Source organism: Chelonia mydas, chromosome 2, assembly GCF_015237465.2.
Source record: "Chelonia mydas isolate rCheMyd1 chromosome 2, rCheMyd1.pri.v2, whole genome shotgun sequence".
Classification (NCBI taxonomy): Eukaryota; Metazoa; Chordata; order Testudines; family Cheloniidae; genus Chelonia; species Chelonia mydas.
Window position 1 is genome coordinate 174265367 of NC_057850.1, and position 22819 is coordinate 174288185.

Consider the following 22819-nt stretch of genomic DNA (forward strand, 5'->3'; position numbering starts at 1 on the left):
CTTACACTATAATTTATTTCATTGCTGAATTTGGTCCAGTACTTGCATTTACATCAACTAGAGTAAAATTACAAGAGATCAAACTGGAAAAATAAAAAGTAGGCGTACTGGCCCAACTCTGCCTACAATGGCACGGAGAGGTGTCAGCCACAGTCCACTGTGCAAGATCTCCACGCCGGCTATGGCATACATAACTCTGCCTCATATCTGGGGTTGGCAACGCTGCTTAACCTCCCTCCCAGACTACAAATCCCAGGATGCAATGCTCCACCTTGCTCCCGGCTGTGCATAGGACTGCTGGGAACCGTTGTAGCGCATTGCATGCTGGGACTTGTAGTCTCCATGCAGAAAACCGCATTGTCTGCCTCTTTGCGCGGGTGCTGCGTTTTGTTGTTCCGTCCTTCTCGCCCTAGGGCTGTGCCGTGCCATGGAAGGCTGGCGGGTGTCCTGGCAACAGAGCCTAGCCAGCCCTTTTCCTGCGGTCCCTGAAGCAGGGAGTAGGGGAGGTAGCAGCTGCTGCTAGGTCTGGGTGGGGGACAGGCTGCACAGAGCCCTGCACCCTCCCCACTGCTGCAGCCACCTCAGCCCTCTCCTCCCCTGCCTCCCCCTTTCACCAGCCTGTGGATAAAGAAAAGGAGATACTATCTCCACCCTGCTCCTTGCCTGTGTCTCACAGCTCTCCATGCAGAGGGGGCACATTTAGGGTGTTAGGGCAGGAGAGGTAGACACACACAGACTGCAAGAGGAATGATGCTTGAATCCATCCGTGTCACTGGTGAGTATTACTATTCATTATTATCATTATTACCATTCGATTTCAATCCTTCCCTTCCCATCCTATTCCTGCAGTTGCCAGCTACAGCAGGAAAGCAACAGTTTAAGCAGTAAAATGAAAAAAAAAATGGCATAAAATGGACTTTAAATACCCCCCTCCCCATTAAATTATTAAACTGATAATATTTCGTTTCTGAGGTGTCTTCTGTCCCCTGATGAAGTTGGGATGCTGCACTGTTATAATGATTATAATGAATAACGATCACATTGGAATAAAGCCATAGTAAAAAAACCAAATCACGAATTAAATATTAAATGACTCATAATTTTGTTCATGAAGTGGCCATCTCCCACCTGCTGATATATGTTCTAGGGCACAGCCTTGCAAAAATACAAACATTTCCTAGCAACATCAATAAAAATGATATCAAAACAGAAAAAAAAACAGTAAAATGGCAACCAAATAAAATACTAAATGACCTCACTTAGTTTATAAGCCCCTCGCTTCCCAGGTGTTCATTGACAAGGTGACTTGGAGTACTGCATACCTAAACAGCTTAAATTTAATGAAAAAAGGAGAGAACAAAAGAGGCAATATAAAAATCAAATAAAACACTAAACAAGAATGCTAATAATTTTGATTATGAGGCACCCTTCGATCCTAAGAAGTTGTAGAATTTAAATGTAACTACAGCATTTTAATGAAAACACAAAAGAGAGGTAACAAAAGTAAATAAAGCATAAAATAATAGTAGTGAAAAGTATTGACAATTATTTCTTCAGTATCTTTCCTACCCCTTTGCCACTAATATGCTTAGAGAACTGTGCAAAGTTACCATATAACAACAACAATAATAGAGAAAGCAGCATAGACTATAAATACCAATTAAAAAGTACCACTACATAATAAATGCATGATATAGGAATAAATATATGTACAGTACTGTATATAATTACTTTTAAACTACAGGGATATCCCATTAACTTCCTGTAGCTTGAAACCAGTTTTGTTTTGTTTTTCCCCATACAATTCCTTTGTTAAAAGATTTTTGTACATAATTTCTTAAAGTGCTTCTGGCCAATACAGCCCACCACTGGGAAGCCTGTCCAGCAATGAGGGGGCATGATGGAGCTGATTGTAAGTGCACTGTCACAAGACATCGTTATGCTCATTATTAGGATTGCTTTTAATTAGCATTAACCTGAGTAGCTTTATCGGCTTTTAAAATGTGTATGGCTTCAGATTGGTAGTGGCACTGTCAGTTGAGTGATGGTGAAAATGTCAGTACTTGGGGAAGTTAAAGGAACAGAAATAAGAACTAGAGGGGAGAGTAGATGAAGTCTCCCCTAGAAATGTACAGTAATAATAATAATCTTAAATTATAGTTAACCGTGAAGGTATTAATTTTGGGTTCTGATTCTGCTACTGAATCTGAATAATATCATAAATGATCTGGAAAAATGGGTAAAAAGTGAAGTGACAAAGTTTGCAGGTGATATAAAATTACTCAAGATAGTTAAATTCAAAGCTGACTGCAAAGGGTTACAAAGGAATCTCACAAAACTGGGTGACTGGGCAAGAAAATGGCAGATGAAATTCAGTGTTGTTAAATGCAAAGCAATGCACATGGGAAAAACATAATCCAAATGATGGGGTCTAAATTAGCTGTTGCCACTTAAGAAAGAGATCTTGGAGTCATTGTGGGTTGTTCTCTGAAAACTTCTGCATAATGTGCAGCAGCAGTCACAACAGCTAACAGAATGTTAAGAACCATTTGGAAAGGGATAGATAATAGGACAGAATATATCATACTGCCACTATATAAATCCATGGTATGCTCACACGTTGAATACTATGTGCAGTTCTGGGCACCCATCTCCAAAAGATATATTAGAATAGGAGAAACTATAGAGAAGGGAAATAAAAACGATTACGGGAGTGGAACAGCCTCCATATGAGGAGAGATTTAAAAGTCTGGAACTGTTCAACTTAAAAAAGAGATCACTAAGGGGTATACATAGAGGTCTATAAACTCAGGAATGGTGGGGAGAAAGTGAATAAAGAGGTGTTATTTACCCTTTCACACATAACAAGTCTCAGGGGTCTCCCAAAACCTAGGCCAGTAGGTTTAAAACAAAAGAAAGTACTTCATACAACGCACAGTCAACCTGTGGAATTCATTGTCAAGGGATGTTGTCAAGGCAAAAGTATATATGAGTTTAAAAAAGAACTAGATGAGTTCATGGAGAATAGGTCCATCAATGGCTATTAGCCAAGATTTCAGGGATGCAATCTGATGCTCTGCCTATGAGTGCCAGAAGTTGAGTCTGAATAACGCTCGATAAATCGCCCTATTCTGTTCATTTCCTCTGAAGCATCTGGCACTGGCCACTAATGCTGGACCAGATGGACCATTGGTTCTTACCCAGAGTAATCATTCTTGGAACCCAGTTGAAGCCAGTGGGCTGAAACTTACCCTTTCAGCTAAATTTATAGTTTTAATATAAAAAATACACTTTGAATAGCAGATATTAGGTTGCAAGATACAAATGTTAAGTGGAATTTTTAAAGAATCTTACAACCAGTGTTGACTTCTAAAATTTAATTTTGCAGGCATTTCATAAAACAGAGTAGACCCTGTAGATAGGCAATTATCTGTTTTAATGTATGAGCTATTGGGATGGCATGAAAATTAGCTATTATTCTTTTTATTGAGCTTACTGACAAGCTGTACAATTAAAAACCATTTTCAGTCAATGGCAGAGCTGGTCACACCGCCTATATGGCTGAGGTTTCCCGACACTTTCCCATTGTAAGACCCACGTTATGAGCCTCTGAAAAATCTCACTTCACACAGATAGAGACTTAGCAGACATGAGAGTGTCTTGGAAACTTTTAAAGTTGTCTAAAAATGCTAAGTATCTGAAAAATGTGGTCCTAGGTGTCTCAGATTGTGCACCCAAAATTAGTGGACACTTGACAATTTTGGCTTTAATTTCTCTGTGACACAGTTCCCCAGCTGTAAAATGGGGATAATACCACCATCTAATCTCACAGTAGTATTGTGAAGGGAAATTCATTAATGTCTGTAAGCACCCGGATACTACCATTGTGAGAGCACTATAGAAATGCCTAGGAGGAAATGGATAATTTGGTATTAAGTGCAGGGTTAGGATGGTGTGCATTAAATAATTCCTGAGGCTTACTGAATGAGGAGTGTAAAAAGAAATATTGACTAAATACCCATAATTATACACATAATTCACATTTATAAAGACTGTATAATAATGCAGATGCACACGGAGGCTGAATTAAGGTTGCACAGGCATCTTTTGAGTTCTTTACTTTGCAATCCAATCATTCTAACATACTTCCCCCACCGCCACCCGTGTCATATGTACTATATATGCACCTATACATATGAAGTCTCTGTAGATTGTAAATTCTTCAGGTAGGGACCATGGACCAGCTTCATCACCAGGACAGGGAATAAGTGGAGGTGGCTGAAGCCTACCCTATTCATGGTCAACCAGAGTCCTGCACGGACCCTGTGTAGATACGACCCTGTTTCAGCAGCCCCTGTAAGCTTTTGCACGGATACAGAATCACCAGAATGCAGGTCTGCCTTAGCCATACTCACCCAATACATCGCTGTTCCACCTCAGAATGCTCTCTATAGTGGGGGGCACCAGGTCACTCTATGCTTTGCACAGGGTTCCCTAGTACTGGGGCTGTTCCCCAGAGAGGCCTTATACTTGCCCTAGGGCAGTGACTCACATCCTGTGCCTTCATATGTGCTTTTACAGAGCCAAACACACTTTGTTTATTGCACCCATCCTTGGATCGGTCGCCTCCTTGCTTACTGCAGAGACTGGTTGCTACTGCAATATAATTTTTAAATAATGAGTCAGCTGGAATATGTTTATCATTATAAGAAAAGGCTGGCCAGACAGGATTTTTTTGTTGTCACTGTGCTGCAAACCATGGTCACTTAGCACCACAGTGAAAGAGGGTTTAGGAGTCTGAAGCTGAGGCTTCAAAAGCACTGGCCTTTGTCATTTGCGCTAAATAAGAATCTGGTGCACATACACATTTATGATATTGCATAACCATCAGAATTTTGATTCTGCAGCCATCTGCACAAACAATGCACATTAGCTTGAGTCTTCAATACAGTCAGAGCATGTACCATCTATTAAATATTCATGACAAATACTGAATTGTTTACAAGTTTAAAAATACCCAAAAAAACATAACTGCAAATTTGTGGGATGAGTCAGAGGGAGGACATCAGTCCTAAAGAAATTAGTGAGATATCTTCCCTACAACTTTCCATTTTAGACTTTTGCTACTTTATTATTTTGTACATGAAATGCTGTAAACTACTTGGCCTTCCTGCAAAATAGCCAAACACATGATGTTATTGTGTGTGGTCGCTGTTATTGAATAGAAAAAAAAAATCATATTAGGGTAACTTATTGAGAGTCATGCTCTAAAATGACAGCCACAAAACTAAAAAATCACAGCCATATCTTTACCTTCCCACAATTAAACACACGGGGGGGTGGGCTGGGGAAGAAATCTTTCTGAGGACCTCCGTGCAAAGATTCTCCCCAAAATCAGTACAGTGAGAGGGACAGGATTTGCCCCTAATGCAGCAAAGGCCACTCTCCTTGTGTGCTATGCAGCCTAACTCCACAGGGGCTCCCTATGTGCTGAGAGCAGGAAATGGAACGGCCAGGGAGATTTGCGACTACAAAGATCCATCAAACCATTCACTCCATTGTCTCCACCTGCAGAGCAAGATTTAAGAGCCTTGGGAATTACCCAGTCCTTGGGGGGTGCAAGAATGACCACAAGTGGCCTACGTGGGAGAAGTTTTCTTCCACCAAACCTTTTTAGAGATCCCTGGTATGGTGTTCAATCTTTAAGCTGTACACTGGGCCAGGATTTGATCCTAAGTGCTGATCACAAGCCCACTGAAGTCAATGGAAAAAAAAAAACCCTTCAATGAACTTCAGATCAGGCGCTTAGTTACAATGTAATAAATAATGGTATTAACATGCCAGTTTCTAGATGCTGAAAGCAAATAATTTCAGTAAGAAATTATATGAAATTTAAATCTATAGTAATAATTTTAATAACCTCCAACAAATATTTGCTGCCACTGTGTTTCTACATGATCTGAAGCTAGGCATAGGCTAAAATAAATGCAGTTTATAAATGCAAAATATATGTTAATACAACATTTTGATGCGGTTCCACATACACAAATAACAAAAGGCAGAATTATGGCTCCCACAACAACCACAACTCATCCCCAGTCTTGGGCCTGAGTCTCCTTTTGCAGTGGCATAGATCAGATGTAACTCCACTTAAGTAAATGGAGTTATAGTAGTATAAAACCATTGTAAGAGAAATCAGAATCAAGTCCCTTATATTTTCTATTGCTGTACAGTGTATGGTGTTGGTTTTCATGCTGTTCTATGAACTTTCAGTGTGCCTGAGCTTTAGCTGCTGTAGGAATCCTGACAATTTCCTGACTTGTGAGTGTTAAGAACTCAGCCATAATATTGCAGAAAGTATTTCATATTTAATTGCAGGAAAAGGGGAATAAGGAGAAAACTACCTAGTCAGTGTACAAGCTAATCCACAGGTGTTAGAAAGGGACTGCACACTTGGGTAGGGCCTCAGTGTTCGCAGCTTCTGTGTGTGTGTTGCAGAGGGGAGCAAAAGATATGGAGAAAGCCAAACTGGGATAATGTGGTTTTAAGGAACTCTAATGATTTTTTTGTCAGAGGTATTGTGTTTTTGTGATACAGTTGCAGTTGCTGGGTATTATGTAGTGGGATCAACTGAGAGAACCTGTGTGTATATCACATAGTTTTAGAGAGGTCATCAGAGCTGCCCAGAGTCTGGAACAGGTGCTCTTTTTACTTTTATTTTCTGTTGTATAAATTGAAATAAATAAAATTAAGTCAGAAATCCACCCCTTCCCACTTCCCGACCCCCTCAGAACCTCCGACCCATCCAACCCCCCTGCTCCTTGACCCCTGACCGCCCCCTCCCAGGACACCCCGCTCCTAACCGCCCCCCCAGGACCCCGCCCCCTCCCCCCCCTCCCTGTCCCCTGACTGCCATGACCCCTATCCACACCCGCGCCCCCAACCACCCCCCAGGACCCCACCTCCTATACAACTCCCCCTGCTCCCCATTCCCGGACTGCCCCCCTCCCCCAGAACTTCCGCCCCATCCAACTGCCCTGTGCTCCCTGTCCCCTGACTGCCCTTTGGGACCCTTTGCCCCTTAGCCAACCCCCCTGCTCCCCGCCCCCTTACCATGCTGGAGCCAGCCACGCCACCACACTGCCTGACAGGAGCGGCGGGCCAGAGCACTGCCCACGCGGCGGTGTAACTGCTGGGGGGAGGGAAAGCAGGGGAAGGGCCGGGGGCTCGCCTCCCTGACCAGGAGCTCAGGGGCTGGGCAAGACGGTCCCACGGGCCAGAAATGGCCCACAGGCCATAGTTTGCCCACCTCTGCCCTACTGGCTTGGATTGAACCCCAAAGTATCACAGCCATATGCTACATATAATTTTTTAAACCCAAAACTCACACTGATCTCAATAGTAATCCTGCAGTTATATTAAATGAACTCCCGGTGTAGACTGTGCCATGGCAACAGGAGGGCTTCTCTTGTCAACATAGCTACCATCTCTCAGAGAGGTGGAGTACCTACACTGATAGGGGAAGCTCTCCCATCATCGCAGGTAGCATCTTTACTAAATGCTACAGCAGCACTGTAAGTGTGGACAAGATCTCAGAATCAAATAGGGGAGGGGGCTCCCAGTCCTTCCTAGCAATCAAGAAGGTGGAAGGTAGGGTTGCCACCTTTCCAATCATTGGTAACTGGAGCCCCAAGGCCCTGCCCCGCCTCTTCCCCCAAGGCCACGCTCTGCTCTGCCTCTTCCCTCAAGGCGCTGCTCATGCTCAGCATCTTTCCCCAAGGCCCTGCCCCCATAAGTCGCTCTTCTTCCCATCACTTGCTGGGTCATCTGAAAGAGCCTGCCTGCAGGTAGGAGGCAGCTCCGGCTGAGCAGTGGCTACTGTGGGTTAATGACCTGGCGCCTTTCCGCCACCCCGCGGTAACCAAACTTTTCATTCAGGTGCCATTTAGGGTTGCCAAGTCCCCTTTTTGACTGAACTATCCTGTCAAAAATTGGACACCAGGCAACCCTAAATGGCACCCAAACACAGAAGCCAAAAACCAGACTGTTCTGGGTAAGACCTGGTAGGGTGGCAGCCCTAATGGAAGGTTCCCTCTTAGCAGTCAGGAAAAGAAAGAGGGATGTCTTTAATGGTGTATATATAAACTGTGCACTTAAAAGGGACACCATCAAACTAAGGAAAAAATCATTGTCTAAATTTATTTGGCCTATTTTGCTACTTGTAGTTCTTAGGCTAACTAAAAATGAAAAAAAAAAAAAAGAGGAAAATAACATTAGTTTACTCACTGTGTGCATTTGATAGCAATGTTTCAAATCACTTTCATTGTTTCCCTGTCAGTTTTCCCTGTTAATTGTGTAGTAATGCAGTAATAGGGGAGGGAAATTAAAAAAAAAAAAAGAAGAAGTGGTTGTAACAATTGGCAGAAGGATTTGGGGGGTGGTAGAGGGCCTGCAACTACTTGTATCTAACATTAAAAAGTATACTAGATTTCAAGTGGACAGTTTTCCTTTAAGATCTGATACTGCCCTGTATGGAAAAAACTCCCATTGCAGTGTATTAGATTTGGGAGCATATGGGTCAAGGACAGTGTTTTGTGTGTAGCTTGTACATTTTTGTTTGCACACCTAATGGCACTGCTCACACAAAATATAGAGCAAATATGGCTGTGCACCATGTCCTCAGTCAGTCTAACAGATCTGCAAAACTGACTTTTCTGATATTTGCTGCAGTGAAGGACATTTCAGGCCCAAATAATGTTCTATCTCTTAGATGGAGCAACTGAAGTGTGTCAGCCTCTGCAGATGTAGAGGCATTAGGCAGAAGATAAGATTATTGCACCTGAGTCTCCTCTCATCTACTTCAGAGATTTCAGTTGAGCTACTCTAATGCACACTGGTGTAAGTAAGCGGGAAACCAGGCCTACTGCATGTATGGCTGCACATCTGGTGAAGGCTCTAAGATTAGCACTTAAGAACATCCTGTGGATTTGGGAACAATCCTCGAGAGGCTTTTAGTGCCATTAAGAATTTTGTTTGACCGTTTGGGACAGATATAATCCTGCTTCCACATGGAGGTCTTCAAGGGACATTGTAGCCATGTCTTAAAACAATCATAATGACATTTCAAAACATTAATGTGTTTCAAGCGGAATAAATTCAGGTATATGAGAGTATTGTTTAGCATCATCTTTTGATATTTCGGACTTCTGAAGTAAAATGGATATGCTTTTCTTTGTATCATTGTTGAAAACAATGTGAAAAAACAGCAAATCAATCATTTATTTTGCAAGAAGGACTGTACCATTTTGAGGCCTGTTTGCATGTATAGCAGTGAACTGACAGGCTGGTCTCATGCCTACCATTCAGTTGTGTCATGACACCAAAAATATACAGTGCCACAGGTTGGCAGTGACATGGCACAACCGAGGTGAGAGGTCACTGATAAAAATCAGATTTATATACACCTGTCACTGGCCCAGGGCAAGTAAAATATCATAAATGTTTTAATCATTATCAGTCACCAGTTTAATTGATTATATGCCAAAACAATTGAATTTTCACAACACTTTTTCAAGGATACTTTGCCATTATGTCTCAGAATGTCAGTCCCTTCCACTTTATTTTGGAAAATAAAGTAGTGAAGATTACAGTATCAGAGGATTCAGCACAACAGTTACACGATTTTTGACCTTTGTATAATCTATGGAAAATAATATCTGTTATAATTATTCAAATCTTTTGGCTCATCCATTGACCCTTATCTTCCAACACAAATGTGTCTCACGCAATATTAATCCTGGTCATATTCTGTGTAAATTTAGGTTGGAGAACGTTTAAAGAGCCCATACGGTGTTTGGCAGATGGTTGTAAGGCTTTTTCTTGCAGAATGCACATTTAAATCTAACTACAGATTTGGAGGTGGCAGTTGGTGGAACATTTACCATATATTTGAGCTGCGTGGATCTGGGAATCTACAGGCCAGACCGCAACACCCACATATGCATGATAGTCACAACAGGATTCGGATTGTTTGCTGCTGCTGCTGCTGCCCTGTGTCATGCAGAGATTGGCAGATAATTGCGTGATCCATTCATGGATTGCCATGACAGTAGTACTTCGACCCAAAAGCTCCATTGGCACGTGCATCCCCAAATAGGTACATGATATTAGATTGATGCAACGGTAGGGTGACCAGACATCCTATTATCATCATCAGAACTGTCCTGGTATTAGGGGCTTTGTCTTCTATAGGCAACTATGCCCCTGAAAATAAAAGCGTCTCGATTTTTCACACTTGCGATGTGGTCACCCTATGCAAGAATCTCTGGGATTGTATTTTATTTTGGACTGGGTTTTTTTTGCATTTTACTTCTATTTCACTTTTATCATTTCTTAGATATGCTTGTGACATGCTTCTTCAGTTCCAAAGAATTGCTTACATTGTAGCAATAGAAAACCCTTCTCTACCTCAACACTGTTTTGGTTAGGTTCATAGTAAAGGTGACAAATTTCCACTGTTAGATAGCTGGAATTTAATTGTTTTGTAAATACTGTGGCTAAATTTTCAAAGGTGGTCAGTAAATATACACTTCCAGTTTTGCATGCACAACCAAAACTGTGTGCCCAAAATTTTGTGTAAGATTTCACATGATCCGGCAATCAGATTGGCACTCCAACATTTAGAGACTAGGTTGAGGTCACTTGTTAAAGGGCAAGTTTTCAAGCATCCACCTTTCTTAAAGGCAAAGAGCCTCACATTGTTAGATTTAATAAATGCCTGAAGGTAGGTTTCCCTACCTTCCTCCTTTCACCCTCTCCCCAAGAAAGAGATGAGAGCAATCCTTTTCTTGTTGCCAAAAGGACCTTTCATTGTGTAGCAATATATGTATACTAATGTGGCTTGTGAACTTTAACCCACTGGAGAGTATCCTGACTGCACCATACTCTGTGGGACAGATACTTGATATTGTTTTCTTTATGCTGGGAATTGTGATTTTGCACACCACTACAGTATACGCCAAAGCAAAATAAGCTAGGTAAGCAATCTGTCCTGCGTTAATTAAACTGATTTTATTAAACTTGAACTGTAATGCCCTGAAGCCATCTCTGTGCCGAGCCTAAAGGAAGTCTCTCAAATTGACCATAAAGCAAAACTAATCTTACATAATATCTGCTTGTCAGAGCAGGGAAAATACAGTAGAGCCTCAGGAGTTACGAACACTTCAGGAATGGAGGTTGTTCATAACTCTGAAGTGTTCTTAACTCAGAACAAAACATTGTGGTTGTTCTTTCAAAAGTTTACAAGTGAACATTGACTTAATACAGCCTTGAAACTTTGCTAGGCAGAAGAAAAATACTGCTTTTAACCATCTTCATTTAATTGAAACAGAAACAGTTTTCTTACCTTGTCAAAAAAATTTTAAACTTTCCCTTTCTTTTTTAGTAATTTATGTTTAACACAGTACTGTATTTGCTTTATTATTATTTTTGGCTCTGATGCTGCCTGATTGTGTACTTCTGGTTCCAAATAGGTGCATGGTTGATCAGTCAATTTGTAACTCTGGAGTTCGTAACTCTGAAGTTCTACTGTACTTCTAACTCCATCCTTTCAGTGTTGGAAGGACGCTCCAAGATGTGTGGTATTTTCCCCATTTCTAGATGCATACATTCATGCAAAATGTGAGACCACAGTATCTTGATCAGTTTACTGCTTGCACCAGTATCCCCAGTAGCACTGAACAACATGAGTTTGTACAGTGTGAAAAATGAAAATGAATTCATAAAGCATGAAAACTTACATAGTGGTATGGTGTTTTTGGTCTCATTTGTTCTGAGAGCCAAGTCTAATTTTACTAGGAAAACAAAGCTGGAATTAAACTATTGATTCAGTTACCTGGGAGGGATTTAATGATCCCTTTGTTAATGTTCTATTGTCTGTCATGTGATAAACCTCAAGGAATATGTCTAACCAAAATTGGCAACCCTACCCTCTTAGTCCCTTAGGCCCTGCAGAAGCCCAACTGTAGTGCTGAGGATCTGCTTGGGAGGAGTAGATACGGCCAGTGAAATGCACATCATTCTTCCACTAACTCCATGAGGAATCAGCACAGATGCTACATATGGATGGAGACTGTATTAACTTTTATGTGCCACTGCTTGGCACTGTAGAGATTCCCTCCTCCCTGAGGGATGTTGCAGGGGAAGGAACCAGCTGCAGAGTTGAAGCCAGCAGGGCTCCAAGCCATTAGAGCTGCCCTACCACACAGCCCAGCAGGGGAACAAGGGACTGGCTTTGCAAAAGTGGATTTAACACTGTCGGTAGGCCTGTAGGGGTGTGTGGCTGTCTCTCACAGTCAATCCCTGAGGGAGGCCACACCTCTTGCTGTCATCCCCTGGAGTAGCAGTCTATCAAAGGGGGGGAGGGGCCAGGGATTAGCAGTCTCTTGGGCTCAACCTCAGGCAAGGGAGAGCAGCAAATGATTTCAGGGCCTAAGCCCATAGGTTGAGGCAGAGCCCCAGTTTAGAGTTCCCACCCTCAAGGACAGTAAAGTAGTGAGGGACCGTTCAGGGGCCCAGGCGCTTGGGCAGGGCAAGGCACCTTGCAGTCTAATACTCTAGCCCTCAGGCAGGGGTGAGCACCAAGCAGTCAAGGGACCCACACAAGGGGCAAGCACCAACCAGTCTAGGGGCTCCAGCAAGGGACAAGCACCAAGCAGAGTCTGTGGTGTCTGAGGAATGCAGGCCTCCCAGCCTAAAGATAGGGAGTACTGCCCTCCACCCCAGGGGTGGGCTTTCAGGGGGGATACAGGCCCACCCAACACCACCATGTCCCAGCCCAGGACAGAGTGTTCTGTCACTGAGTCAGCAAGGATTCCACCCACAAAACAGTGACTATGTCTCCAGCAGCACCATTGCCAGACAGTGGTCTAGTTCCCCATGGCTGCTTCCTGTACTCCCCATCAGGCATATCTGCATTCAAGGGTCATCCTCCATCTCCCCAGGGTACACTGCAAGTAGCAGTCCCAGCAGCTCCTCAGCATCAGACATGCCTGACTGTTCGGGTAGATAAGGGGCCTCCTGCACAGAGATCTCACTCAGGCTCCAGCAGCAAACACAACATGTCTATCTCCCTCAGCAATTCCCACTCAACTGCATTACAGGGCCCTCCTTTTATGCTTCCTATTCTTGTCCCGCCTCTCTGCTTCTGGCATGGACTTCCTGGTTCCGCCCATCAAGGGGTGTGTGGGCCTCCCTTACTGTCAATCTCAGAGGGAGGCCACACTTCTTTGCTACGCAGACCTTAAGGAACTTTATTTGCCTGTTGAATTTAGTTTAGTTCATCATTTTTATACTTTAAAGCACATTTTTTTAAACCCGGCTGAGTGTTGATATTATACAGCTTTGAGTAGATGTTTTGAAAATATGGGGTTAAGTTCCTTAGAAATGGCTTTGGTACTAATTGCTCTCTTTTCTTAATAGTCTTAATTAATGGAGGGTTTTAAGTGTTAGCTGATAAACCCCCGGCAACTAAAAATGTGAGTTTGGGGAAATATACTAAATACCTGAATATATCCTACCATTTTTGTCATGTTGAAATTTGTTCGCAGGGGCTGGCACATCCTAGATATTCCTCACTTCTCTGGGACCTTATTCTGGGGAGTTTTCTGGAGAGGGACAGTTTCTTTATAGGTAGGGCCCTTCATTTTTGGCTATTTTAATTTTTGCCAGGAATTTATTGGTGTTTATTACTACAACAATAAAAACAGGTGAAAATTGGTGGAAAAATCTTAATATTTTTTCTGGGTAAATATTGGGGTTTATTTTGGTGGACAGAAGGATAGGGAAAAAAAGTATTCAGTAGATTAATTCTTTGATTAATGGAATTCAGTGTGGTTTGCTGCAGAACTAAAACAGAACTAAAAACACAATGCCACCTCTGAGTTTAAAAAGCAATGCATATCTAAGCCCCAAATAAAAATGTTAATTTGAATAAACAGTTTACTGCTGTAGACTTAGAACTATCAGCCTATAAATATTTGCATTTAATAATTGGGCCACACCATTTGCAGCACATACACTTAACTTCACCCTTTTCTCCTGTTTTTTTTTTTTTAATTTCTAATACTTCCTTGTGTTCTGAAAGGTATTCTGCTACAGATTTTTCTTTTCTTCTCATTTTAGTGTGTCAAATATTTAAACCATTATCTGTTAACAGCTTGAAATGTGTATGTGATGGGTGTGAGATTCATCAGTACGTTCAGAGGTGCATGCACTTCAGAGCTTGCGTGCATGCCTGTTTGTTTATTGTATGTATCTTCCAGACTAATACATGTAGCCATACTTCAGCAGGTAGCTTTGCATATACATACAGACTAATGTGTTATCGTAATACATATATCTCACGCAATGTATTGTATTTTCCTACTAAAACAAGTTATTTTTTATATATTTGAATGATACAAAAATAGGGTGAAAATCAGAAAAAAACAAATAATACTTTTTTTAAAACGTGGGATTTTTTCAGTCAAAATCAGTTTAAACTGAAAATGAAGGGGCTTATTTATAGGCTAGATAACACAGCAGCTCAGAGGAGAAGGGAGTACTAAGGTATCCCTCATTCCATTGTGTGGTAACATTAGGGCTGCTTGCATTAGAGCCTGGACACTTGTGGCTTTCTCATACCAGGAGCAACTGGGCTGAGAGTAGCAGGTAGATGAGATCTGTGGTTCTGCCCCTACTATTCAGTGTCTTGCAGCGCAGACTAGATGCATGTGGGAGAATAAATCACACTCTTAAAGGACTTTACACATTATTTTCCGCTCCGGCACAAAAGAGGAGTCCCTGAGGAACTGTGTCTAAGGTCTTGTCTACACTGGCAGTGACATGTAGGGTACATGTAGCTACATACCACAGTGAAAAGCAGACAGCAGCCATATGGCTGTGTGTAGCTAAAAGCGTTTCCTTTTATCTTAAAATCAAGATTGTCTTAAGGTAGTTGTAGTCATGTAAAAAGTTACTTTGTATTCAGATTCTGTTTCATACTTGTTATTCTGTTAGGTCCTAAGAATTGTGTATTGTTTATTGTGTCATCACAGAACAGTCAGATTTGTTCTAGCTTTCTATTTTCTTCTTTTTTTTAAATGCAGAAAAACTTCACTGGCCTGAGCAAGAGCTCTCTAAAAAATCAGTCTTAAATTCAGAAGAACATAAGCTGATCATTAAGAATGAAAGCAGTCTTCAGCACCTGTCCTCTGGAATCCTTAAGGATATTTTCACAACAGGAACCAGTAGCTACAATGTCCTTCTGCAAAGCAAAGAGGAGAAAAAACACCACTCTCAAAAGCTGTCATCTGCCCACCACAAGAGGAACAGAAAGTCCACCAAGTCTTCTACTACCTCGCGAAGCAACGAGCACCGCAAGATCAAAGTCCCACTACCTTTGCTCAGCAGTGGCTGGTATTGCATGAAGAGGCAGCCATCCGTCTTTATCGCTAGCCCAGTGTCCAGCAGTGTAAAGTTTACACACAGTATTTCTGTTGCAGGGAACAGCATAGGACTGCCACCTCGACCCAAAAGCAAGGCTAAGAGACATTATTTTTCTAGTCTACCAAAGCCAAAGCATCCTCAATTGTCAAAAAGCCATGGTAAAGAGGTAGATGTCTCTGGCCGAAAACTCTGTATACTAACTGCTATCAAGCCTTCCAATGTGGAAAAAGAGAAGATTAAATTCTTCAAGTCTGATTTTACCTATAATCCTCAATTTGAATACGCAAATCCTGCATTGCCAAATGTGTTAGCTAAGCACAGCCAAGCATCCAACAAGTTTCTTAAACAGGTATAGTTATTGTTACACATGTTCTTTGTTCACTCCTCTTTGTAGTACCTTTTCCCACTTATAAAGACAGCATTTGGTTTTGTTTGCTGAGGTGAGAACAGTCTTCATTATCTCATAACAGGCTACATTAAAATAGAGTATGAAAATACGGCATCTGACAGAATACAAATTATATGCTACATTAGAAGTACTGAATGCACATCTGTATTATAGCAGCCTTTTCACTTTGAACGTGATTTGATTTTAAAAATCTTTTTCAGGACTAAAGCACCTAAAACATACTATCATAATCTATAAGGATTTGTCCACAAACTGTTAATTACTAGATGTCTTTCTTTATTTCTTGTTTTCTTTGAGTAGTTTGCTCTATGGATAAAGGTTTTACTATAACATTTTGTGGCTCTAAGAGACATTATTTTAAAGCATGAAAGGGACCACATAGTAATTACATGGGATCTAATCCAAGAAAAATACAGTGAATAAAGTAGGCTTTTTTTGTATATGTTTCAAGGGGGCGCCGGAGAGAAAGAGCCTAGAAAACCTGCCAGTCCTCTTGATGACACAGGGATTTAGGGGGCAATCATACATTCATTATTGCTTGTCTTAAGGTCACGATTATTGGATAAGCATGTGTTGATTTCATTTGGTTTAATTTGCTTTGGAAGGATTTTCACATTGTATCCGGCTCAGTCAGGCAGCAAATCAGTGCCCATGCCCTTGACTGTGACTGAAATTCTGTTCCAGGGACAGGTAAAGCTGCATAAATCAGTTTTCCTATGATACATGGCCTAATTTCAGTGTGGATTATTGTGGGTTACTGGGATGATGTTGTTTGTCTGTTCACAAATCTGCAGAGTTTTCCATTTGTTTTAGTAATGTGGCTTCCTACCTATGTATTCTCAGGCTCAAAATGTTTTTATTTTTATTTTAAACTATTTTAACTGTAAACAAAATAAGACACAGTCAGTGCTTATCTACCCAGTTTCAGAAGTGACCCTCTTTCCACTAGTGCTTTTTTGGTACGGTCCTTGACTAGCCTAGGGAATAAAGGGTGTTTGGAAAATGTGTTTAACAAAGAATCCAATATTGTAAGTGATGCCCTAGTTACAAGCCCTGTCATTGTGTAGTAGGTTCTGGTTTTGTGAGCATGAAAAGGCAAATTATTTCACTTCAAAACAACAAAGAAGCTCAGTGCAAAAATTTAAAACAAAAAAACAAGCACCCATGATTCTAACATCTGCTTTAGGGAGAATTTTATGGCCACTGACATGCTCAGAGATCCATTTTTTCATGATTCACATAGCTATCTTATGATATTCAAATGTGTAGTTTGCAGATTTATATTAAAATATATATATTAATATAACCCACTAGGTTGGTTTTATTATTACCATTATGAAAAACAGAATTTATAATTTATCTACTCTGTCCTAAAAAGTGGCAAAAAAATCCTCTATTGAGGAGCATATGTATTTGGTTTTTATTTTCTCTTTCTGTCTTTTTTTTTTTTTTTTTTTAAACAAATGTCCTTTTGCTCTTTGGATAATTTTAGAAGCATTAAAAAAATAGATGATTTTAAATTCAGGTCCTCTTTTCCGTCTATAACTAATTCAATAGTTTTATTGTTAAACTGAATTTTGCAGATTGCACTTAAATTAAAAAACAGCTAGTGATATGAAAAAACAAACAATTCAGCCTGGTATGTTGGAATTTTTTTAAAAAATGAGACCTTAAAAAGATTTTATGTGAAGATCGCATATACAAAAACCTGTGAAATATCTGTTTAAAGGTTTGATTTCTTTCAGCCTATTTCAGTAAACCAAAACACTGTAATAATGAATGCATGCCTTTTCTAATAGTGAATGGTTCCTCAGCAATATGCTGTCTGATTTTAGGTCTGGTGTGTCACTTTAAGCTTTTCTACTTTAGAATTAAATGCAGAGAATCACAATTTTTAATATCATAATATAAAAGTAATGCAGCACGTTTGTCTTCTGTCCAGTGAACTCTGATATTTCTGATGTTTTCTCTTTAGTCAGGCACGTAACAAGGGAAAACTTCTCTTCCCAGATAGAGCTGCAAGTGGCTGATCAAATTCATTATTTTAAGTGATTGAAATTATAAGAAATAACATCTCAAAGTCTGACTTGTTAAGGATTGAATAAACAGATTCTGGACTTAAAATAAACAAAATATCAGTAGTCATAACTCAAATAATACCAATCTCAGCAGATGGCACTATTTTTTTTCATTAACTGTAGAAAACCTCATCTTCCTGCAGATTTGAATTTAGACTCTTACAGATTTTGTCCAGATGAACCAACATATTATCCAAAATGACAATCAGTAACTTGTATATTCTTGCTAAGATGTGGGCCATATAAGTTGTTGCCTCACTTCAGTGTGAACTGAAAGTCTGAACTGAAAAAAGAATTTGGGAAGAGAAGGGGGAACACTCTATAGCCTTTTATAGTGACTGATACATTCTGAAGAGACAGTTCAACTCTTGGAACTAGTTAACAAACAGTACCCAGTATGTCAAGTAGTTTGTAGTCAAACACTGCTATATACAGTACATAAAGCATTTTCCCTATAACAGGACATAGGCCTCAATGTTTTTGCAACATTCTCAGGCTTTGATTGGTTACCATAATTATTCTGGAAGAGCTTTCTTTCTACAAGAGAATCCAAATAAATTTCTAACAACTTACCCATGATTGGCTTCCTGGAATGTAACACTGCTGACTTGATCCCCTGACTATGTCTTTGTAACTGGTTTGGCTAGTTTTCCTTTCTTTCAGCTCTGTGCAGAAGAACAGTGCATTGTCCCATCTTTGCAGGTACTGCCTATGCTCAGGCTCTCTGTACCTTACTTTGGCACTGGGATAACTGCCCAGGTTTTCCTCAGACTGCACAGATAGTGTAATAGTTGTGGACACACAAACTCAGTTGACACATGGCTGTGTCATGAACACAGTTCAACCATGTTTATTATAATTGGATCAGGCGAGAGCATAAAAATGGTTGTATTTGCACTGTGGATGGCTTAGGCTGCTGTTAGTGTCCTCAATCTATCCCAACACTTTTACATATTTTAATAGGTTATTCTCCATTGGAGTCGAATTCATCTAGCTAAGAAGGGTTCATCTCATGATCCTCAAAGGATTCTGTCCACCTCTTCACAGGAATGAGGACCTAATATTTACATAGTGCTTTTGATCCATAGGTTTCAAAGCACTTTACAATGGCTAGTAAGTATCACAAACCCCATTTTCAGATAGGGAATAGAGGTACAGAGGGGTTCAGTGACTTGCTCAAGGTCACACAACAAGCAATAGCACCCAGGTCTCCTGACTCTGAGGCCAGTGCTCTATCCACTGGTTTACAGAGACTCCTAGCCTAGCATTAGTGATCGGAGTTTCCTGTCACCAAGAGCTTCATTTGTGTTCAGTGTTCTAAAGAAATTTCCTCACTGCTATTTATAATGAAGTAGTATTAGAAAATACTGCATTCTGATTAGTTAAATGGCAGAGCATTCTTCTGGGACAGTGCCATATGTCAGAGCTGCTTCTATTGCTAAACTGCATCACAGGTAGTATCAACATTCCTCTCTAAACCATGTCAAAATGCAGGATTATCTACTAAAGATTACCTGTAATTGCATTTACTGAACCTCTTTATTTTCCTTTATCTATGAGCTTTCATGTTGTGAACAAACTTACTCAGCGCCAGGCATTACATATATTTTCATTCACATCCTCAAATCTCTTCTCAATCCCTTTGTCATCACTCTAATTTATCGTGCTCTTTTCAGATACCATCCCTTCCCTAGCTTTAGAGATTAGTTCTTATTCTCGTCATCTTTGCCACTCCTTTTGCCCAACTTCGCTCTTAAGATTCCTTCCAGCTCTCCCTCCTCCTTATTCATCTCTGTTTCTTAACAAGGCTTAGTCCCCACCAATGAGAGCTGTTTTTTCATTTAATTTTTAAAAAAAGTTGAACCGTTGCCCTTCGTGTTTGAAGCATCTCTCTGAAGCCCTGATGAGATACGTGGTTCTGACAGAAACAGTATGTTGAAGCCATTGCTGGGACCCATCTCTCAGCAGCCCTTAGCATGCGGGAGGACTGCCTTCTTACTCCCACTTCCACACCCCAACAACAGAGATGATGCTAATGCCACATGCTGCTTCCGACTCAGCATCTAGTAAAAATTAAATGAAAAAGAAGGTCCTCAAGTGGTGGCTAGGGTGGAAAAAGAGGAGAAAAAAAGGAATTGGGGAAAGCCTTGGGAGTAGGAAGCCACTTGAAACATGTAAAATAAAGATTTTTGTAAAGTTTTTATTTTTATTTAAGATAAATTGAGTGATCGAAGTAGGGGACAGGAGTCAGGATTCCTGGATTTCATTCCTGACTCTGTTACTGAGTTGCTGTGTGACTTTGAGCTAGTTACTTACCACCAAATTTTCCAAAGTGGCTACTAATTTGTTTGCCTCCATTCTTGGTGTGCTCGTCTTGAGACTTCTAGGGCTTGAAAGTGCAGGGCACCCACAACTACAAGTGAGGTCAGTGGGAGTTGTGGGTGTTCAGTACTTTCTGAGAGTCCTGCCTGAGGTATCTTAAATTGGACTTCCAAAAACTGAGGCTCTCAAAACCAGCGGCAACTTCTGAAAATGTTGGCCGTAACCTATCTGTGCATCAGTTTCCCAGCTAGTAAATAGGGACATTTATTACCTCCCCGAGTCCCCACAAGAGTGTAGAGAGGCCAATTTTAGCAATGTGTGTGAAGCACTTTGACTTGACTTTTAAAGGAATGATTTTAACATTTTTTTCTATTTACAGAATTGAAAATATGAAACTTTTTTCACAAAGGATTTATTACAGTTTTGATCAAATTATTTAAGAGCTTTTTAAAGGCAGTGTCATAATAAATAATTGCACAGAGTAACTTTAGACTTACAAGGATAAAAAGATACATGGATCTTGCTGATACAACATATTACGGCTTCTTGGGGAGTTGAATTGCTCTGCCTTTGGCCTCATGACTAACAACCCCTTCAAGGTGTGGCAGGATCCTAGCCTGGAACACTCCCTATTGTTCATTCTTGCTTAAACTATTACTGATTATTATATAATTAATGTATTATTGTTGTGGTTAAATTATGAAGTTTAACATAGTTGTGACAGAAAGTTTTAGGGCCTGATCTACTCTCAGTTGAGAAGCTCTCATTGGCATTTATGAGAACTGGCTTTTACGCACAGGGACAGATTCTGCTACCCTTATGCTGAGTAGTACTATAATCTGCAGGGAGTTCATTCAGTGTGAGTAAGGATGGGAGAGTTGGGCCTTTACTGATCAATTAGTGCAGTAATTTCTCCTATCAGAACTGTCTGTTAAATTTCATTTAAATTCTTATTTTCAGCATCTTAATACATTTTGGTAAAACCTATCCACTATTCATTTTTAAGAGGTGGAATTGAATAGATGTGGGGACAAGAAAGAGAGAAGAAAAGAGGGCTGGGAATCAGAATAAGAGACTATTGGTCAATTAAGTTTCATTGTGAATGCAGATATCTATGGCATGTTCAAAGGGATTTGAGCCTCAGAGACGATAAATAAGTGCCCAGTTCTTAGCATATTAGGTGCTTCCCCTACAGACTTCCTTGAATGTCCTTGTTTCAAAGGCAGTGAAGAGAAGTCTATGCCAAAGGATAAAATACTAAAGGAGACATTCTGTTTAAATGAAAGAGTGAAATTAAATTGATTGGTCAGTGAATCCAGATATATATAGCAACTAATAGGTAACATGAATATCTTAAAAGATCTGGTACACTATAAGAGAAACTGAAGAACTGTTATACTGAATTATTCAGGTTATTCAGTGAAAGTAAACTGCACTCCTGTAACTAGGTAGGAAACTTATTTTTCTTATAAGTGATGTATACAAGCATGAGAGTACATATCAGAATCTACACAGTGACAGGAAAACATCTATTTAAAATGAATATCAGAAGATGGCTAGAACAAGTTGATAATTCAGCCTTTAAAAAAACTTGGAAAAAGCACACAGGTTCTCTGACTAATAAACAAACTGGACTATAAACTAAGAATGAAATGTTGCTTAGGTTACTCCTGGGGGAATTCTGCACCACTGTACATGCACAGAATCTATGTCCCCCATATATTTCTTTGCTTCCCTGCAGAAAAATGACTTTCTGACGGGGAAGCAAAGGGAAACCACAAGAGTGGTCACGTGACCCTCCCCAGCAGGATGTTTCGGGTGCTTGGGGCAGCCAGCAGAGAGGAAAATCACTGTGGGGCGGGGAGTGGGACTGGGGAAGACTCAGCTGGTGGCTCCTACCCTGCGCCAGGCTCAGCTCAGAGTCCTGGCTGTGCTGGGGAGGATGGGACTCCCTCTTCCCCTGCACGGTATCCAGATTTCTCCCCTGGCTGTAGGAAGCTCTGCAAACTCTCCCCTTCCGTGCTTCCTGCACCCATCACTCCTCAGTTGCAAGGGGAGGGATCACTGTACAGGTAGCTGCTCCCCCATCCACCCATCCCTTGTGCATCCAGACCCCCTCATACTGAAACTCTCCCACTGAGCCTCCCCCCTCCCCGCACCTGGGCCCCCCAATGATCCACCTGCACCCAGATCCCCCCACCGATCGCCAACCAGCTTCACCTGGATCCCATTCCACTGAACCCCACTTCCCCAGCATCTGGACCCCCTCACTGAGCTCCCCAAACCCAAACCCCCCTGCCAAGCTCTATCCCCCCACACCCAGACCCCCCCACTGAGCCCCAGCCATCTTCACCTGGACTCCCCTGCTGAGTCCCATTACCATTGCACCCAGAACCCCCTAACAAGCCCCTGTGTATCCAGACCCACCCATCCCTGCACCCGGATCCACCACTGAGCTGCCCACACCCAGATTGCCCCACACAGAACCCTCTCAACCCACACCTGGATCCCCCCACACTGAGCC

The 22819-nt window shown here is 41.1% G+C and overlaps 1 protein-coding gene across 6 annotated transcripts in view; it reads left to right on the forward strand.

Annotated features, from left to right (window-relative positions):
* The first annotated feature begins 330 nt into the window (after positions 1-330).
* Positions 331-22819, forward strand: part of KIAA0895 (KIAA0895 ortholog) — a 43655-nt gene continuing 21166 nt past the window's right edge. Inside the window, exons 1-4 of one of the 6 annotated variants that reach the window (XM_027828175.3) lie at positions 331-775; positions 1844-1912; positions 13608-13689; positions 15147-15835. In XM_027828175.3, coding sequence (XP_027683976.1) covers positions 1898-1912; positions 13608-13689; positions 15147-15835 — 786 coding nt within the window. In that variant the 5' untranslated portion in view covers positions 331-775; positions 1844-1897. Of the gene's footprint in view, positions 776-1843; positions 1913-13304; positions 13536-13607; positions 13690-14124; positions 14350-15146; positions 15836-22819 lie in introns of those variants that run through there. The other 5 variants (XM_043540603.1, XM_043540604.1, XM_007065887.4 and 2 more) reach the window with 5 other exon arrangements.